The sequence below is a fragment of the Maniola jurtina genome, chromosome 4 (assembly GCF_905333055.1).
Source record: "Maniola jurtina chromosome 4, ilManJurt1.1, whole genome shotgun sequence".
In the NCBI taxonomy this organism is placed as follows: domain Eukaryota; kingdom Metazoa; phylum Arthropoda; class Insecta; order Lepidoptera; family Nymphalidae; genus Maniola; species Maniola jurtina.
The window spans coordinates 9,958,635-9,985,667 of NC_060032.1; the positions used below are offsets into that span (position 1 = coordinate 9,958,635).

At 36.1% G+C, this 27,033-nt stretch overlaps 1 protein-coding gene across 9 annotated transcripts in view; it reads left to right on the forward strand.

Annotated features, from left to right (window-relative positions):
- The window catches only part of LOC123864577 (protein sickie), a 286,107-nt gene that overhangs the window by 91,591 nt on the left and 167,483 nt on the right, over nucleotides 1-27,033 (forward strand). For 7 of the 9 annotated variants that reach the window (XM_045905134.1, XM_045905125.1, XM_045905126.1 and 4 more), the window contains exon 2: nucleotides 10,645-10,827. In XM_045905134.1, coding sequence (XP_045761090.1) covers nucleotides 10,645-10,827 — 183 coding nt within the window. Of the gene's footprint in view, nucleotides 1-2,402; nucleotides 2,561-10,644; nucleotides 10,828-27,033 lie in introns of those variants that run through there. The other 2 variants (XM_045905132.1, XM_045905133.1) reach the window with 2 other exon arrangements.

The window sequence follows — 27,033 nt, forward strand, 5'->3', positions numbered from 1 at the left end:
TATTTGTTACCTTTTCACAGCCTGACCGATTTTGACAGGTATCTATCTACAGAGGTAGTTTGTATTCCGGCGAAAGACATAAGCTAACTACTTAACCAGAAAACTAAAGAGTTCTCACGGGATTTCAAAAAAATCTAAATCTAAATGGACGAACTCGTGAACATCATCTAAGCTCATATAAAATCGAGTACAGAACGCTTATACGGTGTACCTTATAATGCTCTTATACATTGTAGAATATTTATCATTAATCTAAAAGTTTTGTCGTTTATTTGCAGAAGTTGTGTGAATAGACTTGTACAGTTCTGATAAATAATTTGGTGGCGAAACGCGAAACGCTCGAAAATATAAACTCAAATCCCACGCAGATCATTAAACATTATTAATTCCTTACATAGGCATTAATAAACAAAGTTAGGTCGTGGGAGAGACCTTTGAATGATATCAAAATATGATTAGGTATATTTACTCCTATCTTTGAGTTTTAATCGCAAAGCTAATAGGAGATTTTCTTTAGATATGCGATTGATATATTTATGAGCTTCTAATTTCATCGTTTCAGCGATCTAATTATAATCTATGGATTTATTCCTTTGAACTAATGACGCTCGAACTCACGAAGGCGATAAAATATTACAGATTAATGATAAAATTAATTTTGTCTGTGTATGTAGACATATACTGCATGTTGTAATGGCTGTAATTAATGTAATCAATCTATCCTTAATCTGTCGACAAGTTACTTACATGTATTATTATCGAAACAGACCATACCTTTTAAACAAATGAGAACATTGCTATTCGTAACTCGTAAGTAACCTATGAGATTACTGATAGCATTGGTTATTAATTTCTGCCGTTAGTATGTCTACATACGAGTAGAGTAAATATCTATGTTTAGGATTGCATGGCAATAAAAAATCAATAAACACCATTCTAAAAGTTTATCTATCTAACATAATCTAGGCGTGCCCGTCAACATTATAAGCATAGGTACTAGACACAAAGTAACTAATAAACATAAAATTACTGCACTCCCACTAAACGGTACCTACTCATTGTTTCAAGCACAAAATCTACTATATCATTTCAATATAATCGGTGCCACGGCGCCTACACGAAAATTATGCATTAATTGTACACAACAGACATGGTGAAGTTGAATTTGAATTAGAATCTCTATAGGAGGGATCTTGCAACATCTATCTTTTTAGTAACAATGAAATCTAAGAGTTACGAGTGCAATAGGTACAGTAAATATTGAATGTCAGCACGTAGGCTGCAGGCTTCTGTAGTATGTCATCATCATCACTGTTGAACTGTTCGAAGACTTCAAATCCTAAAGTCACACGTACGAATAGGTACATTATATACTTTTAAGCTCAGCTAAGCTGACAAGTTTTTGAGTGGAGACCGCGTTTAAGCAAGCGTAGTGAGGGACGCTCTCCAGCACGATGGACCGACGATATAAAGCGGCTGGCAGGAAGTGGCTGGATGAGGAAGGCTGAGGACCGGGTGTGGTGGCGCTCTTTAGGCGAGTCCTATGACGAACATTGGACGTCCATAGGCTGATGATGATGATGATGATGAAGCTGACAATGCTGACAGCATCGCAGAACTAGTAAAATGCGCGACCGATATCGGCATGGAAGGATTTCGAGCCTGAGTGAACTATCCCTCTTCATGATAAAATTATGTTCTTATATATCATTTTATTACATACGTATCTATCTGATCTAAGCTGGAATCAACTGTGAAAAATTCATCCCCATCCTTCTTATTCAGTTTATAAGGAAAGAAAACTAACAAATGAGTTTTCAGTTTCTCTTATTTACACACTTATTTATAAAACGTCTAAACGTCTACTTCTTAGAAAGCGCACGCAGCCGATATTAGTCAAGTCCGCGTGTCTTCTACGGGAGGTCTATTCTAACATCGTTCCATATCGCACGGTTCATGACGCAGTCCCGTCTCGCTCGTGGGCGTAGGCGCCGATCTCTAGAGTAAATATTCCAAGAAGAGTTTATCGTACCAACGTACCCATTCATTCATGAACCATGACGCACTATACAATTGTACCTGCGTGATAATATATCCTCTACATTGTGAAGAACTTGACGGGTCGAAGACCATTGGTTCGCGGTTTGTGTCAACGTCTAAACAAACTTTTTATGCGCTTCACTGATAAAATAGCGTTAACCTAGCGTAGCGAACTTTAAACTCATTTTAATAATAAATTGTATTCGTTAGCAACAACAATTGCAATCACGGTTTTGTATTGTTCGGTTTATAATGAATTATTTGCGTATATAAAATTAAATCATTACTGATTGCACTTATAATAAAAAATAATGTCGCTCAGAAATTGATAAGTTAAACAACAAACAACAATGCTTAAGGTTAAGATAATAAAAAATAGTGCGATTGTATACTGGTTTTAAATTGTGAATCTCAGTGGGAATAATGCGGTGATAAAATGATACCTACTTGCATTCGGGCACCCCGATCCATCCAAGGCTCTACTGATGATGTCACACGGCAGACACGCTCCATTGTCCAGGTAATCCTTACTCCATACTTATTTATATAATACTGGCTGATACTCGCGACTTCATCCGCGTGGATTTGTCTTATTGAGTGATTTGCGCTTTTCCACTCTCCAGGTCTTTGACTAGGTATACCCATGCGTGCTAACATCGCGGAAAATCGAGGAGTTCCCATGGAAAAAATCTGGCATTATCTGGTAAAAATGGCATTATCTTACAAATTCGAAAAATGACACTCAAAAATCGTACAATGGTACCTACTTTGAATAAATGCTTTGAATTTGAGTAGGAGTTCCTACTAAAAGTGCTCTATAATACAACATAGGGTAGCTTCTATTGTATTAGAATTTGATGGTATCATACTATAACAAACTGACCACAAAGCCTTCCTTCCGTTCAGTATTCAAAGGATATGGTATCGATCAACATTTATACACAATGTGGTTACAGTTTACAAGTCAATCGGTAAAGTTTGAAACAAATATTTTGTTTCCAGTAGGTTGTGTAGAGTAAGCAAACCCGTGGACAAAGAGATATCATAAATATAACTAGAGGGGCAAACCTCATTCATAAGCTATCCGTCAAAAAACACCTGGAACTGATAGACTTTATACATATTATTATAATGTAAATAACGGGTACGTACTACGTACCACGATTACCATTACCACGATTAGAGCCTGGATAGCTCAACGGTTGAGGAGCGATCCAACTTCCGGAAGGTCGGCGGTCCAAACCGTACCCGTTGCACTATTGTCGTACCCACTTCTGGCACAAGCTTTACGCTTAATTGGTGGGGAAAGGGGAGTATTAGTCATAACTAGCATGGCTAATATTCTTAATTTTTTTAAAATTCATATCATGATTTGGAAACATCGATATTTCGGCACAACATCACTTTGGGTCTCGTACGATACTGTCCTGGTTTAAATAATTCTACCACTGGATTCCACATACCAGCTTAAAGCCATCCTCATGATTATAATTCTGGTGTTTGCAATTTTCACGCACTAATCTAGATACGTAGTACCGGTTTGTGGAAAAAACTCGGGGATTGTGGAGTTCAATCCAATGATTTGTGCCCAGTTGTAGAATATACTCCGCGATCGCAGGCTCCTGAGGATCTTCTTTTTTACATATTTTGTCCCGGAAAATTACAGAGCTCCCACGGGATTTCAACTACCTAAATTCCGTCTCACATCTTAAAGATTCGCTATCTTTAAGATGTGAGACGGAATTATTGTAAAAAATATATATATAATTGAATTGCTGCTCTAGTAACTTAACAACTCTCTATTTGTGGATATTATGAGCTTGCGACCTCATTTCTGTTCCGGATTTACGTTTAGGACAAGCACTGGGCTAGGGGTTTGATCTATTCTTGTATTTATGGGTAATAGAATAGAAGTTTAAATTCGTATAGAAGATAGGAAACCTACCGTCTGATTACTTGGCTGCGACAATAATTATAAATTCATTACTAGCAGTCTTAGCTCTCTGTGTAGGTGGGTAGTAACATCCCTCCATCATCATAAATGAGGAATTGGAAGCCTGAGTCTAAATAAAATTGTAAGTATATAGATGAACAGACAGACAGTCAGACTCCGAAGTCATCCTATACGCCTATAAGGGTTCCAATTTTTCATCAGAACGTACGGAACCCCATAAATAAATTATTGTGGCACAGAACCTATTTGCGGTCCAGGTGATTGTAGTTTGTTCACAATATTGATCGTAGAGCGACAAAAAGCTGTATCCGATCAATAAAAATGTCAAAGAACTAATAACGTATATATTATACGCGAGGCGGAAGGAAGTCAAAAGTGTTAATCTGTCAATACAGCCACGATCGGCTCCTGAATTGCTCCTAAACTAGATGAAATCTAAATACGAGTAAGTCGACCAGATGATTGCCGTAATTTCCTTTCAGCCTTACTTAAAGTCTTGGGCACACAGATCGCGCAACGATGGCGACATACTATGGCAGCGTGTGCAATGCAGTTCCTAGAAATTGTGATACAAAGAACTGACGAATAAAATTATTCACGGTAATCATGTAACTGTATCTGAAAGTGTGCGGCGCGGTGACGAGGATGGTGCATGATGCTATAGCACAGCAGCTCTTACAAGCTGTTTCTTAGCTTAGGAGCGTGTCTCGCACCATGTTGGCACCGTGTTTAGCTTAGGAGCTGCAAGGCACGGAGCCGTCTGCATCGCATCGCGTCGATGCCATCGACGCTTCAATTTTATCACGTTTTGTAAAGGTTTTGTATGGTTCAAGCCTTAACTACAGACAATTTACAAGCTGTTCTTTGAATTAGTAAAAGGCGCGATGAACTTTTGGTTATGACACGGAGTATGGCATGGGATGTTGGGTCATTACTTATTCGTAATGCAAGAAACAAAACGACCTTGCGGTCACGAAGGATGTAGATAGGTACATGTATAACTGTGTACGTACATTTTTATTTTCATGCATTTCTTTGGCGAGTATTTATATTTATTGCATATTATAAGCTAGATAATCTTAAAGGCTCCTACTGCATGCAACTTGTCTATTAAATAATAATTACGTAGGTAATTACATGATCAATATTTAACACTTGCAAATAAAGCTAAGGTATATCATTGCTGGGCTGAATATGACTTTTTTCACACAATAATTAATAGTACTTTAATCATAAAAGATACATGCTTTTCTAACTAACCAGTACAGAATAATATGAAAAGGCTTGTAGCCTTTGTGAATCTCGTCAGTGGGATCAAATGTATGCAAACAGTTTTATTGCTATTAGTTTAGATTGACCCAATTGTTGATGATAGAATAATTTCTATAATTATTTATTGCTCATGTGGCTTGTCATTGCGTTATGATGTTGTCTTCATTGAACTAATAAAACGAAATCAGAACATTGAGTTTGTGCGTAATTTTTTGTATCTTTTTGACCAGCCTTATATAGGGCGAGCAGTCTTGACTTAAGGCAATCTGAGGCTGTCCAAATCCTTCATAACTAAACGCAAGGTCCCGGCTGAGGCCATTATAAGCGCGACAAATGCTTTTAGTTAGGCGTAAGATTCGTGGTGCAGTACTTCAGGTTGATACAGATTTGAGTCGCATCTCCACTAGATCGATTCAATGAACGTTCATAAACATAAATAACGAACTATTGCCTCTGCAGCGACCAGTCAATGACAGCAATGAGCTCATTTGACATTAGTTAATTCTACATTGCTGCTTCTCTTAGTGGTACTAAAATAATTTTTCATAGAAAACCTTTAATGGATTAAAAATAAATGTCAAATGAGCAAGGTAGCTATCATTCAGTAAGACACTGAGTTAGTGAATTAGTTGACTGAGCGTAATTAGTGCGACAACGTTTTCTTGCGACTTTTTTGTCGACAAAAAGTTGCAAAAAACTGAAAAGAAAATGCGAGTTGTGCCGTACTAATTGTGCAGGCGACATAGTGGCAGCAATGTCGTCTCTCTGAAAGCATCAAAACAAACAAAGTCCATAAATATTAAATACACAATGCCAAATTCGTATCATCGAACTTGTAAACGCTACGCTTAACAACCAACGATGCATGTTCGTTTGTTCGGAGTAAACGCAATTTTTGCTAACAATGTAGCGGTGTATAAAGTCGATCGTCCCTGAAACGGGAGCCCAAAATAAACAACAGACCCATTGACCATTGTGCTGTACAGTATCGTGTATTCCCCGAGCGAATTACTAATATTAACGCATGTTATTGTGGGAACAGCGTGAATATTCTGTACGTACTAAGTCCTGAAATATGATTGGTCTGTCTGGATAGACTGTGTGTATCCATATCACGCTCTGTTTTAGAATGCATCATTATAAACTTTAAACTGAAGAGACGGTATAAGTAAAGACTATGCATATCAAAGTTGAAGTGGTACATAGTAATAAAACAATCCTTACTAATAAATGCCAATGTATTTATCTGTCTTTCTGTACAGTCCTACCCGTTATATTCAGCCAAAATTGATCCTCTGTAGGAGATAGAAATCTCAGGTAGCGTCAAAGTTCTGTTCTTTATCTTTCTCATTCACTGAAATGTACATAAAACTATTCAATGCACGCTGGAAGAGGAATGCCATACAAAATGACAGCTATTTTTGTCATGTTGTTTTGAGTGTAATATTTACTTCTCTAAGGTGTAGCAATAAATAAAATTGTTCACTCTCTCTCTCTCTCTCTCTCTCTCTGCTGAAATTTCTTGTATATTCTAGTTAGTTAGGTTTAAGGCAAGTCACGGGAAACAGCTGGTATCATATTGTAGCAGAACATAACAAAAGCACCAGTAGAATTCCGTTATCGTTTTTCAACTTTGCAACAATAAATACTATAACGCAATTACGCCGTATCCTGAGAGCCGGCGTAATGGCGATCGCCTCATATCGCTTTATTGCGAAAGGCTTTCAGGCAGCTGAGCTTCTAGTGCAATGTGTTTGCAGTATATTTTAAGTTAAAAGTGCAACTCACACAGTTAAAACGACTTAACGTTTTTCTAGCATATATCACCATCATTATAATTGACAGGAACACCAACAAAGTCAATTAATTATCTTTGGATCATTCAGATCATTCAATCATTCAGTCGATGTGTAAATTGTCACTAACTCTCTTAGCTCGAACTGCCACAGCGACTGGACGTGTTTTGTATCGCTTCCCATGATAAGCAAAAAGAGATTAGTGTTTGTGCCACAAATAGTGTTTTTCTTATTACCCTACGAGCATCTAAGGAACCAGCACAGTCTCCTACAATAATGACAGTTTTATTTTAACTACCAGCTAGCCTATGGGTTAAATTACTTTAGCTTAAACTTCTCACTTATTCTCTTATTAATTGATTAATTAATTCTCTGTCTTGTTTGCATCTGCTCTTTTCTTATTTGATCATGTAGAGAAACTCCAAGATCTGCAGCTTTCTCCATCGCCGCTGAATTACTGTACTTTCATAACAGGGCCAAACAATTACTTTTATTTAACTTTAATTTATTCTTAAAAGTTAATCATAATTTAAAGAGGATTTACGAGTAATATTAAAATCAATTTTTCATACGAATGGACATATCGTTGCATCAGGATCCGATAAAAATGTACATCTCACTAGATTTATTACGCACGAAAGATCCCAAACAGCATTGAATAAACAGCCGTGTGAGATAATCGGCAGATAAAAGCCATGAATTGAAATGGATCTTATCTGTAATACCTTCGGAGTATCGTTATTATGATCGGTCTATTAAAATGTTCGATTGAACGATAAAAAAATATCGCTTTATGGTAATAGATACGTTCCGACGAGTAATAGGTACCTACGTAAGCTGCTTGCGTAGTTTTTTTAGGAAGAGCAAGGAAGAATCCTAATAATATTATACACGCGATAGTTTGTATGTACGGATGGATGTAAGCTTTACCAATGCTAGCAAGAGATTTTGTGGCTACCAGAATTAAATACTAAACCTATTACACTACCTCTATAACTATCTTACAATGGTCGTAATTGAAGTTTCGAGTCGAAAGCATGATTTTCTTCGACCACGAGATTTGCGGTAAGGTCCCGCAATGCTACTGTTCTGTTATTACCGCCTCGTGAAATTCATGTGGTTTTTTTCGAAAGTAACCACTTACTAAGTCAAATGCATTATGGTTAACAATCCCAGCACGAAATACCTACGAGAATATTAAAATACTTTCGATATCCCATGAATTCGTATTGAAATGTCCCAAATGCATAATGGTTAACTTAACAGTTCAGAATAAAATATGAAAATATTAACAAGTTTCGACAACATTTCCCATTTCTTTATTATAAGCCTGCAGTAAATATGACGGCTCGATCGCTACCAGTAACGATTTCAACATAAAAGCGCTCATAAAGCAAATACTAATGGATTTGGTGCAATCTTTATATCAATATCAATTCAAATTAGCCGCTATCAAGACTTCGAAGTCAATTAACGAGTGAGATGAGTGAGCGAAGTGCTTCATAGAAGGTCTGAACTGAGTGGCTCCTGAGTCGGCGGCGACGCGATGGCGCGTCTCCACTACTTGTCCTCATTCTTCTGCAAATTGACGCGAATATGACTTAATCCTTTTAAGAATTCACTGCATTACATTAGCACATTACTTACACTTATTAAAATAAGCATTGAGTTATAGACCATAGAGATGCAGGCGTCATAGGCACATTAAGTGTCAAAAAAGCGCTACAACTTTATCTAAATACATAGGAAAAGTCCTGACACACTGTTCTGACTGCTGAAATTTTGAGGATCATCTTAAAATGAAGACAAGGAATAGTGCCGATTTCTAAAATCTGACAGGGTAGGAAATAAAGAGGATGCATATTTTTTTCGAGAGAAGCTGCGGCTGATTTTATGATAATAATATACAATTACTCGAACAAAGACGCACTGGAATTAGTAAATATTTAATAAGCTATAACATGATAATAAACAAATATTTATATTTTTTTTTACTCTTGCCTTTTCTTCTCAGTACAATCTGTTTTCCGAGCCGATGGTAGAGTCCACAACATAGCATAAGAGAACTAAGTTTTCCTACACGAAACAAATATTGATAAATGAAAATATTTTGAATGTTGTTTTAAAAATAATAGTTGTAATTATCTTGTTCGTCTCAACAAAAAAATTCCATTTATCTATGTGTCTATTTATATATTTGTTTCTTTTACTTTTAGTAACAATGCGCGTCATATACCTATATCTTTAGAATATTGTCATATTCTAAAAATCTAGTCGCCAATAGAATATACAATGTACAGTCAGCCTACACGCCACTATTAATTGACAAAACACGGTGGAATATCAGCATCTCTATTATACCTATGGCATCTCTCTGTTTTCAAGGATGACCTCACGCGTAGTAAAATCTTTCACGCCATCGATACACAATGTGCCATGAATAACCCCTGAGTGCTGGCGATAACGGCACCATAAAATGAAGTTCATTTTTCTTCCATGATTCAGAGTTCCCAAACAATAGAATATGGAGATTAAAGCGGTCAAGATTACCTCAGATTTACACACTTTCTATAAAATTCTCGTGCAGATATTTACATGAACCCTGTCGTTAAACTTTAAGTAGCAATTTCACATGTTACGAGCATCGTCTTATCTACCGCCCTTTGTGCGTCAACTTATCTTGCGCAGTACTCACAGTACCTACTTCCCAAGCTTAGTCAGACTGTTGTCTGGATCAAAATGATAATGTTTTCCGTGTAAACCCCGTCCCATCTGTATCGATTCAAGCGTAATTCCACAAATAGGTATTGCACTTGCTACCAAGTAGGTATTCCGACGCACAGTTTTAATAAGTAAACATGATAAAAAATTGCATAGTACCTCGATATTATGGTAACTGCAATTGTGACGACCTATTTTGCCATATCAATTTGACACAAATCATAAGATTAATTAGGTAGGTAGGTACGATTGCGACTCTAAATTAAAAAGAGCGATTGTAAATTAAAGGTTCATTATAAAATTAATAGAAAATCAACTTTGAAATTTATAGGTGAGCTCAGGTATAACCTAAATCTGGATCTCTCATATTTTGATATAAGTACCTCCTGCGCTACTCACTACGTCACATAAAGCTAAGTTCAGGGAGCCCTCCCTCATTTTGCTATACAAATCGTATAGCTGCTTTTGACTGCAATATGTGAGTTATGTTGATAGAAGATGATTTACAAAAACAAAACAGTTCGAATTGAGATCCTGATACTTTTTGGAAGTCGGTCAAAAAAAGCCAGACTCGATTTGACTGTCATAGAGAATCATGACCCAGCACGAAGAAATGTTGATTAAAGTAAAATGACCTTTTTTCAACTTTATAGATCAGTGTTCAGTATATCTATTCACCATCTATTCATTCTTGATTTAAATGTAGTATGTACCTAACTAGAAGAACTTAGGAGTTAATTTAGTCCGTGTAAGTTTGCCATGTTAAGCCAGCAGACAAAAGCCTGTAACCCTGTAAGGAGTTGTTCCACCATGCGATGGAAGATAAAATGTTGTTAACCTGCTGCCTTTCTTCTCTTTCAGATCTATACAGACTGGGCCAACCATTACTTGGAGCGGGCGCGCTCGCGTCGTCGGGCGGGCACGTCGGGTGGAGGCCTAGCCAGGGACTGCGCAGATGGCCTGCTGTTGGCCGATGTGCTGGAGGGTGTCACAGGGCAGAAGGTTCCGAGAGCTCATAGAAAACCACGAAATCCACAACAAATGGTAAGTCAAATTACTGTTCCAGAATTAAAAATGTCCCAAAGAGGATAAATAGGAGATTCTATAAAAAATGAGCTCATAGAAAACCACGAAATCCACAACAAATGGTAAGTCAAATTGCTGTTCTACAATTAAAACTGTCGCAAAGAGGTAGTAGGAGATTCTACAAAGAAATTGAATGCCCTGGTATATGCAGGGTTATCTTAAACTTTTTTCTAAATAAAGTAAGGGCTTGTACTTCTTTAAAAAACTCTTTAAATTAAAAATATACTGGGTTAATTTTTTTTTGAATATTTAAGTCCAGTTATAATATTTTTTACTTTTCTTCGACACATCACGTAAAAAGTAAATAAGTAAGCACCTAGTAAGTAATAGTGTGTATAAATAAAATTGCGATGCTTTCCAACTAATCTAAGTAAGCAATCTGTATTAGACAGTTTATCTTTAGGTCTGCGAATTAACTTTCTATTTTATTAACGATAATGCGAAATGAAAAATGACAAAATGGTATGGGAAATCGAAAAGTATAGAAATGATGAGCAAATCATTGCCTTTTACTCGTATAGGTCATACTGATCCATCAAATATCAAATACAATATTCTACGTGACTTGAGCCTCATTCTCTACAGCTTTCCAATATTTTTCATATCTGTTTATTTTCTATTATTTCTAGAAAATATTGGGCAATACAAGTTCAAAGCAAAATTTAAAATAAAAGGGTTTCAGAGAACAACCGACTTCAAAAGGAAAAAAAAAATAGGGACTAGATGCCCGCCAATTCGCCCGCGTAAGTTGCGGGCGAATTGGCCCGCAACCAATTGGAAATTAAAAATCCTGAGGGAGGTCTTCGATTTTTGACATCTCTAGGTGCCAGCTACCTCTGTATCAAATAAATAATGCCCGCGATGTTTTTGGTGAGGATTTAGGTTTTTAAAATGCCGTGGGAACTTTTTGATTTACCGGAATAGGAAATAAGCCTATGTGCTTCCCCGGGAGTCATCTCAGAGTCAAATTTCGTTAACATCGGTTAAAGGGATGGGCTGTGAAAAGCTTGCAGACAGACACACACTTTCGTATCTATCATACTTATTAGTATTGATTTATTGAAAATGCCAAACACGTTACTGTAGAGTAAGAAAAGTGAATTTTACATAAAAGCTTTTTCTTATCGTAATTTCCTGCTTTGAGCTCAGTTCGTATATTCAGCGATACGTTTGAATTTCAATCTAAACGACTTGCAATTGCAAAACAGTGAAACTGCGGGGTTTCAAACATGCACTGATGTGAATTTCAAATGTGACTGGTATGACTGTATAAATGCCTTGATGACGTACCCATTTAACTTGAAAGTGTCTATTGACAATACAACATTATGTGAACTCTGGGTTGCAACTCCTCAATCTTGATGCTACAGATGCACCACCTAAATCACAATAGTTAAGATCTATCGATTACAAATTGATATTGTGGTTACAAAGGACCTAATTATTTATTAATAGAATTTCATTATTGAACTTTGGGTTTCAACTCTGATTGTGCACTGTAGTCAATATAGTAAATCGTGAGGTCGATCTGTCGATATTTTGTACAAATAAAGAGGTATTTATTTATAACTAGATGAAGTCCGCGACTTTTACGCGTTTTATAATTTCTAAATCACTGATCTGGTCTGGTGGGAGGCTTCGGCCGTGGCTAGTTACCACTCTACCGACAAAGCCGTGCTGCCAAGCGATTTAGCGTTCCGGTATGGTGCCGTGTAGAAACCGAAGGGATACAGGTTTTATAAAAACTGCCAGGTTAGCCCGCTTCCATCTTAGACTGCATTATCACTTACCGCCAGGTGAGATTGCAAGCAAGGGCTAAATTGTAGCTGAATAAAAATAAAATAAAAAGTGTATTTAAGTTCTTTAAAATCCTACGAGAACTCTTCGATTTTCCGGGATAAAGAGTAACCTATATATCCGTATAGTACGGGATGCAAATTACCTCCGTACCTTTCGTCAAAATTGGTTGTACGGGTGAGCCGTGAAAAGGTGGCAGATGAACAGACAGTTTTTCGCATACATAACATTAGTATGGAACTAATGGATGAATTAGAATTAGAATCTTAGAATTGTGTCATATTATTCATCGTTTATTAACATTAGGCATCATATTTTGAATCCACTTTAGAAATATTTCAAGAAGCCAATAAAATAAATCATTCTACGTCCAAACACCACACTCCCAAATATCCGGTTTTGTTTATTATTGAATCCAGCCAAAAATGAAAGCGGCACGGGAATATTTGGTTAGCTCAAAATAGCTATCGACTCACAAATCATTTGGGCAGGTATATATCAGCTGGGCCCTATATGGAAGCACATATGGCAACGGAGATTTTACGTCTTACCCTAGCAACACATACCATATACAGCCTTGGACTAATACTCATAAGGGTTGAAATCGTTTGAAAGGTTAGCATATGTTTTTGATATCTGTGTCAGTGTGGATACATTTATGGGATAGGTACCCCACAAACCCAAATCATGTATAGTGTACCGAGGTGCTTCCGGCATGCGTCTGTATTTGAGAAAGTGGTGATTAGATTTATTGGTACGTAAAACGGTTGATAATGGAATTCTTCTACGATCACGACTTTTTAAAACAAAGTAAGCACTATGCGTTATTTCTTGTCGTCTGATAAGTAGAAAGTTATAAAAAAATTACTATTTACCTAGATAAAATACATTTTTTTATAGAAAAACTTCATGATGGCCGCTACTCGTCCGCACGTGGGAACTCTTTGATGTACAGGATAACAATTACCCTATGGTATGGGCCGTGAAAACGACAGAAAGACAGACAGATAGACAAACAGACTGATACACTTAAGCATTTATAATATAAGTATACTTAAGAAATATTATAATAAGGAAATATGTATATCGAAGTATGGATATGGATTTTGGTTAACTTTATAAGTACTAGGAGAAAACTCAGAGTTTTCTTCGCGGTATTCAAACCTAAAAGAACGGCAATATCAAACACATCTTTGATCTCCAACCTGTCTTTCACATCGCGCGGAAAAGTTTTCATCACACATGCAGTTTAGAGCCTTTTATAAAACCATTCAAATGTACCAAGGGTCCTCGCCTTTGCGGATGTGGTTGCATTGTGCGTGCCCCCTTACCGCAGGTAGATTGAATTACAAAAATGTTGCGCACTTTCATAGTGAGTGCTTCGTACCTTGTGGCTTCTGACATTGCTTAGTGAATAACTTGTTGAACTTTGTTCTGGAGACTTTTTGCAGTTTAACGTCTTTTGACATGCGCTTTTGCGGCACTTGCGGTTTTTAAAACGTATAAAACACAGGTACAGTCAAAGGCCATAAGGCGTTTAGCACCTTATTGATCATATTCTCGTGGCACGGTTATGCACATGCGATAAGTGTGTGTGTGGCGTGCTTATAGAAAAGGGCATAAGTGCTCAATAGATAAAAAATGTTCTGCTTCGCAGAAATGGCCTGAAAATTCTGCACATTTATTTTCATTCGACTCTTTTCGTTTTTGTTGTTAGGTAGGCACAACTATTAATCAATTTAGCCTTTATTAAAGTGACCGTGAAGTGGCCCAACAAAGTTAATACTCAAGTCAATCATTCATGTCCAACGTACTCCTACATCAATACTGAATACACAATAACCATGTTCAACGTAGAGCTGAACAATTATTAATTAGTTCTCGAATTGATGACAAATTACCGGCATAGAAGCTAAGATCATTACCCCGCCACAATCTAGAATTGAGTAGAATATATCTGATTGAGTTAACCAAGAGCTATGAGCACGATGAATTATAGGTACCTAATAGAACAGATTTTTTATTAAAATTTTACAAGTCGGTACTTTTGTTCGGTTCGGAATGCCTTTCCTGCTAAAAAGAAGCCTAAACAAGTCTAACCAAGTCTGTCTAAAAATGGATGTTAGAATTTCAATGATACCTACTACGTACCTACTTACATATTTTGGAAAAGTATAAATATTAAATTTTTTATGAAGGATCAAATCAGGACTGTTCATTGAGATGTGATACTAAAAGGAAATAAACGTTGAGAAAAATTTTAACAAAAAATCTCACTAGTTTGTGAAATATGCGAAAAACACTCCATCCGAATTAAAATGAATAGGTATACTACATAAAATTAGGCCAAAGTACTCATATGTCGTAGTTTCAATAGAAATCGGTTCCAGAACACCAGCAACAAAATATGTAGACGTAGGTTCATGAGTAGGTGAATGTGCTTATAATAGTCATTTCACAGTAGTTCCCATGGCATATTTGACCATAACATCACATGTTACTACGTAAAGTAGCTATACAACTCAGGAACAAGTGTTAACGCAAACAACCGATAAGTTGACATGTTGTTTAAACTGGCATTGAACTTTAATGTAAGTATAACACTTTTGTACAGTCAATCAGAAAAGTAAAACTAAGTTTTTTAAAGGTTATAATAGCACAGAGTAGGTCTAGATCACTGATAACTCGTTATAATAATGTATCAGGTACATTACAGGCTCTACTTGTGTGCCTACTTGTCTGTTACTTCTTGACGCTTCAACAAGAAGAACTGTGGGGATTTTTTTTCATCCGTAGAAAAAAGGAGTTCCACAGGAATTTAAGAAATTGACTGGCTGATCTACGTACGCACAGCTCAAACTATTGGACGGATTGGGCTGAAATTGGCATGCAGATAGTTATTATGATCTAGACATCTGCTAAGAAAAGATTTTTGAAAATTCAACCTCTAAGCGTATAGACTAGGGGTTGAAAATTTGTGTAGTCCACGTGAAATATAAGCTAGTATAAATATTAGTACAAGCGTAAATTAAAAATTTATAACACCCCCGACAAGTGAAGGTTACAGTAATAACTAGAAAAGCTAAGAACACTCTCGATCAAGCCAAGCCACCTTTCAAACAAAAAAATAATTTAAATCGGTTCATTAGTTTAGGAGCTACGATGCCACAGACAGATACACAGATGCACACGTCAAACTTATAACACCCCTCTTTTTGGGTCGGGGGTTAATTACTTATCAAAGTTTGGAAATAATAATATTACGAATATTTTACTTGTTATTGTTGTCTTAGGATTGGCTTTTAGTACATTTATGGTTTTCTTATACAGTCTAGTGAGTATAGTCACGACTTGCTCATTTCAGTTGTCTAGACGAAGATCAGATAATCTCAAATTAGCAGTTCCTAGTTTTGTGAAAATGTTATAGGTATACAATGGTGCTCTGTTGTACCTACCTACATGAATCTCTAAGTTAAACTAACTGACTAACAAAGCCACAATTTCGTTCCCACAAAATCGTTATGAGATATGTCTTATTCTAAATTGACGGGCCAATTTAATTTTATATGTACCGAAAAGTAACATTATATTCAAGTGAATAAGCTGTTACGATATTTCGAATAACACTTATCTCTCGAATTGTACGAAAATATTTTACTCCGTACGAGAGTACAAAATAGTTGAGCGAATGAAATACGACCAATTGAAATAGTGAGTAATCAGTATAATTTATGGTTAGGCGTTAGGCCTATTATATTTACACGGGTTGATCGGAAGTTGGGCATTGTTTAACCGAGTGTTGAGCGATATAGGCCAGTTTGTTTACACGACCGGCCGAATAATTTTGAATTTAATCTTTACTATTATAAAATTACTAGTAACCCACCCCGACTACGCACGGGTAACTTTCCTGAGGATCTCTAATTTTTTGAAAATAAAATATAGCACTCAGGAATAATGTAGCTTTCTACTAGTGAAAGAATTTTCTAAATCAATTCAGTAGCTTTAGAGATTACTTCCTACAAACAAACTTTACCTCTCTATAATTAGTGTGTAGGTATAGAAGTATAGATAAATAAAAATATAATGTCTTTTTCTTTAACTGTGCGTTACGTACTTCTGAAAACTTAGATCAAATACGAGCTCTAAACCCGAATTTCATGTATGTGAAGCCGAGGCCGAGTAGAAACTGTTGCCGAAAAAAATAAGTTATGATGCTTCTCAGAAAGAAAATAAACAAAAAATACTATAATCTATAATATAAAAATGAATCGCAAAATGTGTTGGTAAGCGCATAACTCAACAACGCCTGGACCAATTTGGCCAAATCTTTTTTTTAAATGTTCGTTGAAGTTCAAGGATGGTTTTTACGGCGAGAAAAATTAGAATTATTGCTGGAAAAACCCTAAAAATAGCCCTTACAAATCTTTTTGACAGGACGAAGTCTGTCGGGTCAGCTAGTAAATAATAAATCTAATTAACAGAGCTCTCTCCGTCACTTACTCCATACAATCGTAGTTCCCATTTCATTTGAATATTAAGCAACCAAAGTCCATGAAATTTTGCAGACATAGTCTAGAAACTAATATCTGTGTCTGTGGTGTTTTAGATTTTTCTAAAAATATGTAGTTTTAAAATTACAGGGGCTCAAAGATTTGTATTTTTCTTTAAAAAAAGGCCCAACTTTGTGCTCGTTTTTCTAGACAACGAAGCAATTTAATGAAATTTGGAAAAACCACAGACCTAGAAAATTTAATGAATATTATGTAGTAAAAAAATTATCGTTATATATTTTATATTGTTATAATTATGTGGGAACTACGAAAACCAGAAATTACACCCAGAAATCTTGAAAATTTCGTGCTGTCTCGATTTGTGCAAGCGGGGTGGTGAAGTGCGGGGGACGACACGTGAAACTGACAGAAACGGACAGTCTAAACACACGGGCCACATTTAGACTGCACCCGACTCCAAACTTGTCGATAGGTCTAACTAAATACATTTCAACTTGCGTTAGACGTATGCGTTACCTACTCAGACGTTGCCTGTAGATAAAAATATGTCTCATGTTTGCTGGCAATAGCGCATGCATCAAACCCTGCAAGTTGCAACTCTCTTGCAACCTATTCCTCACGCAATACGCACAGCTTTAATATTATAATTTTTGACAATGTATACTATATGTAATGCCATATCACAGGTCACTCTCTGATTTATTGCTAACAATTTACTTCCAAATGCAAAGAAATCTAAGTGTGTTGAATTCACACTGCCCAATACCAGGACCTTAAATGACATAAATTCATTGATAAATAATCATATGTTGAAAATAAAGGAGAACCCCGTGTTTCTCGGTATAATGTTAGATGCAAAGCTTCTATGGAACACCCACATATCAACACTTGATGGTAAACTCAGCTCTGCTGGTTACACTGTTAGAAAAATTCGACAGGTACTGACGTGGAAACTGCAAAAATTGTATATTTTGCCTATTTTCACTGTATTATGTCTTACGGACTCTTGCTATGAGATAAAGCGGTAGATATTGAGAAAAAAATGTGTTACAGAAAAGGACAGGACGTGCAATTTATAATTTAAAACCGCGCGCTGCCATACAATAAAAATATAAGGAAATAAGTACCTTATCTATTATCTTATAGTAGCTTCTAAATATATTTACAACTAGCTAATGCCCGCAGCTTCGCTCGCGTGGATTTAGGTTTTTAAAAATCCCGATCCTTTCATTTCCCAGAACAAAAGTTGCCTCTCCGTAATAGCCCGTCCCCGGGATGCAACTTGTTTCTGTATCACGTAAGAATATTTAAACGGATTATCCTTTTCAAATCCCGAGGGATCACCAGGATTTAGGAATGCAATTTCTTACAGCATCAGGGTTGAGGTCAACGACAAAGTGTTTACTTGGTATAGATACCTTCAATATCAATTAATAATCGACACTTTTTAAATCCCATTAGCTTTAGTAGTCAGGTCCCCTGCAACATCAGGATTGAGGAGTTGGAATCCAAATTTTTTATTGAACAATGTCGCAAACTTTCTTTATCGATTAAAAAAACTACCCAAAATTACGCAGTCAGGTTACCTGCCAAATTTCATGGTTTTGAGTCAACGGGAAGTACCCTAGAGGTTTTCTTGACACACACGACAGACAGAGAGATAGACAACAAAGTGATCCTATAAGAGTTCCGTTTTTCATTTTGAGGTACGAAACCCTAGAAAACGTAGGAACGGCATTCCGAACCAGTGGTAAATTTTTCTGACCATCCAAAAACACTTTGAAGTTTACCTAAAAGTTTACAGGAATAAAAATTTATCATTGTATTCCATTCCATTTCATTCTATTCCATTCTGTTCAAAGATAAATAGATAATAAAAATATTTGTCACCGAAACAGTAATTTACGATACATCGACCAATATCAACTTTACTGATGACAATCTGACTATTACCAAAGTGAACGACTACTATAATATCTATTATATACGACTAACATAATATGTATTATAAATTGTGTGCCGTTTGCATTCTCACTAGGTTCTCATTAAGTTTGTTTTATTTGGTTAAACTTTCTGGCATTTATATTGTTATGACGTTTAATTGGCAAACAGTCTGTTTATTGGCTGAAACTCAAAAATTCAGCCAATCACAACAAAGAAAATATTGTAATAATGATTGATGCAGCTTTCTGTAATTGAAAACAAAATATTTGACATTAACTTGAATGTGACAGTGTTTTCCGAATAGGGTTGCCAGAGGCCCCGTATTTTACTGGTTACCCCGTATGTCAGGATAGAGAAACCGGTAATTATGAAAATAAAATACGGGGCAAATAAAACTAAATATTTTTAGGGTTCCGTAACTCAAAAGCAAAAAGAACTCTTATAGGATCACTTCGTTGTCTATCAGTCTGTCTGTCTTTCCGTCTGTCCGTCTGTCCATCTGTCCTTCTATCCGTCTGTCATGTGTTCATGAACAAATATTAGTATTTTCAATTTTCAAAGTAAGATAACTACATATATCAAGTGGGTTATCATATGAAAGGGCTTTACCTGTTCATTCTAAAACAGATTTTTATTTATTTTTATGCATATTTTTTTTAATGCATAACAGTTTTTGATTTCTCGTGTAAAATGTCGAAAAAAATACCCGAATCGGAACCCTCGGTGCGTGAGTCTGACTCGCACTTGGCTGGCGAAACCGAACACTGACGTTATGTCCAGTAGAAAGAATATTTTCCTTTTGCGGCAATGCGTAGCCGAAACCCACTCGATATTGATCATGGTCGTAGCCAAGGCGGCGGGGCTTGGTTTGAGGATGTTAGCCTTTTTTTATACAAGTTAGCCCGTGACTTTAATCTTTTCTAGTGGTAAGTGATGATGCAGTCTAATTTCTTGGCCGTTAGGGCCATACTAACCATATAACTAGCCATGACCGAAGCCTCCCACCAGACCAGAAATTTAGAAATGGCGACTGCGCCTGGGAAGCCGTCAAAAACCTAAGCCTAAAATAATACTTACACTATTTCTTGCATTTGCTTACCAATTTTTTTTTGGAAATATATCAAACATTTCGCGCTCACTTCACTCGCGCTTTGAATTTGTATTACTTGGTGTAAGCCCCGCAATTTCGTTTGCATGAATTTAGAGTTTTAAAAATTCCGTGGGGGATTTTCCGGGCTAAAAAGTTTATGTCTGGGATGCAAGTTACCTCTGAATAGTAAGTACCAAAATTTTGGTAAAGAAGATGGGCCGTGAAAGGGTAACAAATAGATAGGCAAATAGATATACTGTCGTATTTGTAATATTAGTATGGATAGGGAGCTTTAAAAATAAAATCTTGCTATGGCTAAACTCGTTTCCCTTTCACTTTAATTCTTTCTGTAATTGAACCAAAAACACTTACGCTCACTGCGCTCGCGCTTTTTTATTGTTGTATTTTATCTCACTGTCAAATTGAAAGGCGAAATTCCACTAACCAGGTAATTAGCCCATAAAGTTGAGCGAATGTTATTTTCCTCATGACAGGATTCAGTTCCGGCCCTGATAAAACCTCTCCCGAAATCGATTCCTGGCTACGGCCATAGTATTGATACTGTGAAGGTGGAATTACAAGTTAAATGTAAATTTAAGTTAAAATGCAAAGATTGTATGCATGAAATGTATAACATTTTGCTTTACAAAACTAGAGTTTTTAAAAGCTATTTAAATAAATAAATCTTTTATTTAAAATCACATTGCAAACACAGTTCACCAATCAAGACACGGCAACATACAGAGAAAAAATACAAAACTTACAAATAAACTGAAATATCTAAATAGGCTTTCCATGCATTTCAGAGAGAACCACCGCCTATTTCTTCAAATACTTCAAATTTTTAAATTTCTTCAAATCTAAACCCCGTATTTTTGATGGTGGTAGCCTGTAAATCAAAAAGAGGCAGGTGGCAACCCTACTTGCCACATGACATTACAGAATGAAAAATTGTTTTCATTACTCGGTAAGCCTACTGCCATAGTTTCACAGAAAGTGTGACGGTAGTTGTGACCTCTGATTGGTCGACTCTCTTTCACTATTTGCTAAAATTGATGATTGCAACAACAATTTTTTCTTTTTTGTAATCAAAAACAGAACACGGACGTCATACAGGTTGACTAATTGCAATCATTTCTGACCGGCTAACATTGTTCCGCTAGTGGCTCAAACTCACTGTCGCAGCAAGAACATGGTAAATTCAGCCAATCACAGCAATTAGAATTGGTTATCACAAATGCACCGATCTAGGAACCGAGAATACACGAACCAGGGCAGATAGAGATGAGAACAATAATATCATACGTAGGAAATCGACGGGGGATCGTTGACAATGATCCTCTTAAGAACCAATAAAGATACTATTGAAGAAATAATGTAAACAGTAGTTTTTATTTAAATAACCCGTTCAACAGTCAATTTTATTAATCAAAAGCGTCAGTTAAACTGGTCTTTTCAACATCAAAGTGGGAACAAAAAATGTTTGTGTGCACGTTTGCAGCTTTTTTACATACACCCACGATCTATCATTAATCGAGATGACGCATTGAGTACAAGATGACGGGTAACTGACAAACAAACGTATTGTTTGCTTGTCCTAGTATATAATGATTTATTACTGCTAGTGATTCTGCGAGACTTTGAGTTCAAATTTCAAGAAGAAAGCAATAGGTAGATTCAGCTTGTAATTAAAGCTGTTGTAAAGAAAAGAGTTTGTAGTGGAATAAAAAAAACATTTATTTTTTTATAAAAAGAAGAACTTTTTGATTTAGATTTTTTCGAGAAGAACGATTCATTAAAAATATGTAAGTACTTGAATAAAATAACTGAGTGTTTTAATTTTAACATAGTTAATACTCCGTGACTAAGAAAAACGAAAAATATTTGCAAAACTTAATATTATAAAGTCAATATATTTTGAACATTTAAATTAAGTAAATTTAAAGTTAAGATCTCAAATAATAAAAAAGATAGTAAATAATTAGGCATACGAAACTCAATATTGAATGGATGAGAAACGTTATCGTATCAGAATTTCAATAATAAATTGTATATTTTATGACATTAATTAAGGATAGATATAACCTATACTTAAATTAATTATTCATTTAGCTCGTTAGCTGTGTTGTTTTGTTCAAAGTTGTGACAATTTTACGAGTAGGTATATTGATTGGGACGCTGTCTAAAATTTAATTAGCATTCATTAACTTTTTCCGATCATACTTTTTAGAAATGAAATCGTTTAAAAATAGATCAAAGCGATTTGGATATTGCCAAATGGAAAAAAATCCTTTATTACCAATAACTACTTCAATAATAAAAAAATGGCAAATACAATACATCTACAAAAGATAGAAAAGAGAATTTTAATAGCGTGAAATTTCACCAACGGATAAAATGTGCTCATACTATAAAACCAACAAAAACTTTATTATTAGCTAAATTATCTGGCTCATTAACCACGCTCGTATCTATACAATTATAATACATCAGCTTTTGCCTGCAGCGCTTATCTTGATTTCTCTTGTTCAGTTGGGCTACATAAAAAACTTTTTAAAATTAATGTACAAAATAGAGCCTCGATAGCTCAACGGTTGAGGAGCGGACTGAATTCCGAAAGGTCGGTGGTTCAAACCCCACCCGTTGCTCTATTGTCGTGCCCACTCCTGGCACAAGCTTTACGCTTAATTGGAGAGGAAAGGGGAGTATTAGTCATGATTAGCATGGTTAATATTCTTTATAAAAAAAAAATAGGTCTGTAATTTGCGCTCTGCTTTGCTCGTCTTACCTATACATTAGATTAGAATCAAGATGTTTTGTCGTTTGCATTTTCTAAGACATTATTATGTCCTTATACCACGCAAGTCTAAATGTTAATTTTAGAGATTTTAGATTTTGTTCTAAGACAAGTTTTCATACTGTTTCTCAGGAATTGTAATCAGACGAAAAAGATATCACACGGCAAAGGTTTTATTATCTCTGGAACATTATTCGTGACCAACTCAAGCGCAGTCTCCATGATAATCTCATCTGATCTGGAGGAAACTGCAACTGTGCCATTGTTATATCTTAGGTTCCGTTACGAGGTTATGTGCCTTAAATGTAATCCGTTTCGTTGAATTCTATGACGAATGAGGTCACTCTTTGTATACTTGGCTTTAAATCTCGAGGTTATGAAATAAAATATTATTATTATAATATCTTTAATCTTGATCCATTATCATCATCGTCAATCAATGGATGTCCAAAAAAGGACATAGGTCTCTTGTAGGGACTTCCACGTGCCACGGTCTTGCGCCGCCTGAATCCTTCCCTGTGACTTATTTGATATCGGCTGTCCATGACACGCTGTCCATTTCCATCACGAGATCCCCATTCCAATACCTTGGACCTTTGGGACCCCAACGTCTTGCCCATTGCCGCACCAACTTCGCAACCTGCTGAGCTATGTCGAATCGTCTTTATTCCTAACTAGCTGATGCCCACGACTTCGTCCGCGTGGATAAAGGTTTACCTAAGTGGGTTGGGAATCCCATGGAAACTCTTTGATTTTTCGGGATAAAAGTAGCCCTTGGCACTCTCCAGATCTTAAACTATATACCTACTCATGCAAAAAATCACGTCGATCGCTCCTTTGCAACGTGATTGCAGGACACACCAACAAACAAAAACACTTTCACTTTTATAATATTTTAATCGATCCTATAATATTATGAATTATGATGCATTATAATAAATATTCGTTACAGTTATCGTTAGAAATATAAGTAATTTTCGATTTTTAAACACTCGATGTTTTTAAAGATAAATGCCCAATAAAATGCATATAAATTAAATTGTGTGGCACCTCTCCTTATATAAATAAGTATCTTTAAAATTTATGCTTATTAAAATTTATTTTTGACCAAATTCGCAATTAAATGTATAATAAAGATAAAGACCACATTATTGGCGGTAAATAAATTTAAACCGCTATATAAAGTTAAAACAGCTTTTAACTCTTTAAATTTCTTCATTTCGAAGTGCTAATTAGTCGATTACTTGATACACAGGCCACAGCCTCATTCGCTCTTTGATTCTTTGATGATTCCTTCGACAATCAAGCTCATAGTCATTTGAGCGCTTGACTCGCTCGCTAGCGGTTGCGTTGCTCGACTAAACGATTAATGTATCGAGACTAACTTATCGATGTTTTTTCATTCACTCCGGCATTCACCTTGATTCGAATTCGAATTTTTAAAATCGTTACGACATGACAGTTGACAGTGGGCTCGTGATTTTTGAACAGTGATTTTTGTGTAAACTAATTTGCAGTTAGTAGTTAGTGTTGTACTATCAAAATATTGACAGTAAGTGATAATTGATAAGAGTGAAGTGGTTCAAAGGATATTAATAGCTGAGATAGAGGTCAGTATTTCGTTTGTATTGCCGATACAATGTTAGTAAAAATCTAGTTCCAAATTGGTTAGAAGATGCCGTTAATTTTGTGACCGTCCGTATTTAATTTATGACAGCCACTTTCAATCCTTTTTTAGATTTCAATAGAGATTTATTAGTACCTATCTGTTTCATATTAGGTACATACAATTTTCATTAGTTATCTATATCAAAAATCATCGGGTTTATTCATATGTTGAACATTTGAAAAAGTATTAGGTAGCTTAGTAGGTCTGAATTATCATAGTTTATAAAAAGAAATTAGCTCTAAGTTCGTGGATAATAATATACTTAGTTACCTTTCTGCCTATCAAAGTAGTTAAATAAACCAGGGATTAATAAGGTATCCTGTAACGAGTAGTGATAAACCACAAAAAAGGGAAAACCAAAACCAAAACATAGTCAAAAAATTTCCTATCCTGTAGCAATTTTAAGTTTGTTTATTGTTTTCATGATTTGGATAATAATGAATTTCCAACTTTATTGCCAACACGTAAAAGTAAAACATAAAGTCCGATTCAATAAAATGCACGATTAAGTTTTGCCCTACTTCATGATTTGGACGTTAATTATTATTTATCAGTTTACCAATTAAGTTTTTAGGGTTCCGTATCTCCAGAGAATAAAAGGAACCCGTATAGGATCACTTTGTTGTCTCTATGTCTCTCTGTCTGTCGTGTCTGTCAAGACAAGGGAATCAAAACCTGTAGGAGTCCCTTCCCGTGGACCTAAACAGGTAGCAATGTCTTATGGGCTATGGCACAGTTCACGACTGTTAGGGAACTTGTAAGAAAATGTCGAGGCTTCGATGTCATTGACAGGCGTCAAACGTTCCTACATTTGACGGTAGGTAGCCTGTGAATAGCCTATTTTTAACCCCCGACCCAAAAAGAGGAGTGTTATAAGTTTGACGTGTGTATCTGTGTGTCTGTGTATCTGTCTGTGGCATTGTAGCTCCTAAACTAATGAACCAATTTTAGTTTAGTTTTTTTTTGTTTGAAAGGTGGCTTGATCGAGAGTGTTCTTAGCTATAATTCAAGAAAATCGGTTCAGCCGTTTGAAAGTTATAACCTTTACTTGTCGGGGGTGTTATAAATTTTTAATTTACACTTGTATGCTTTTAAGACCTGCACGTCACTGATGTTCTGTAGAATTATTTTCCTATTTACCTACCTACAAATCAGTTCAAAAGTGTGGAAGGTTATGGGCAATTGCAAATGTGCGAATTTCAAGAATTTTGAGTTGCGATTTCTTGCTAACTTACATACCTACACATAAATCAACCTGTCGTCTAATTTACACGCACTTCGATTCTGTATTCTCAATATTAAGAAGACGCAAATAGCATACAAATGTAGTATCGGAGACCGATTTGCCATGCAACAGCGATAAGTCGTGAATCGCCGGCAGGGTTGCCACTTTGGTAGAAAGTTTCTTCATGCTTTCATCACCATCATCATAATTCATCATTGGCCCACTGCTAAGTCCCGTGCCTCAAAATGCGAGGGCCAAAGTCTAATACGTCGTCCATGTGCGGACTGCGGATTGGTGAAATTCACATACCTTTGAGAATGTTGTGGAGAACTGTCAAGCATGCAGGTTTTGTCACGATTAATTGCTCAGAAGTCAAAACACTGAACGTACAACTCTGAAATGTTACTATCATTAGAAATCGGACTTTTGACTATTGTGACCTCTAAAATACAGACTTACCTTTTTTGAGCATACCTTGCTTATCTAATTAAAATGGACAACGTCATAATTAATTCTATTGAGGAGACGTGTGGCCTAGTTGTGACAATCAATCAATCGATTGCAATTGTTAAGCAACGTTGACCCAAGTCGGTAACTGGATGGGTGACCGACTTTGGAGGTGCGTATTTGACCTTTTCGCTTCCTCTGTGTCTCGGAGAGCACGTTTATCCGTTGGTCTCGGCTTATGTCACTAACATCTGGTAATAACTGTAAAAAACCTAAGAATCGAAATTTCGTTCTCTTAGTGAGTTGCATGCGGAAGAATCAGGGAACCCACCGCATTATTATCCCAAAAGAACTCCTGCCATTATGTAATTAATGGAAAGAAGTCGCGACTCTCAGCAATGAAGGAATACGACTATAAAGAAAATTCTATTGAGGTATGGGAATGTAAATAAATAATATGTGACAGCCCTTTGTAAATGCAGCTGTAAAAATGATACGGTTTGATTCTGTTGTGCTAAGTGAGTTTTCACACTTGTCCGATGGGTGGTCGCCCGGGCGGCTTCTGATTGCCGACGGGCCCGCACGTGATTTCTCAGAAGTGAACTTGTGACACTCTTTAATGACATGTTTTCATGCTTTATTGCAATATCATTTCGGCAAAGAGCTTACTGTGCGATTTAT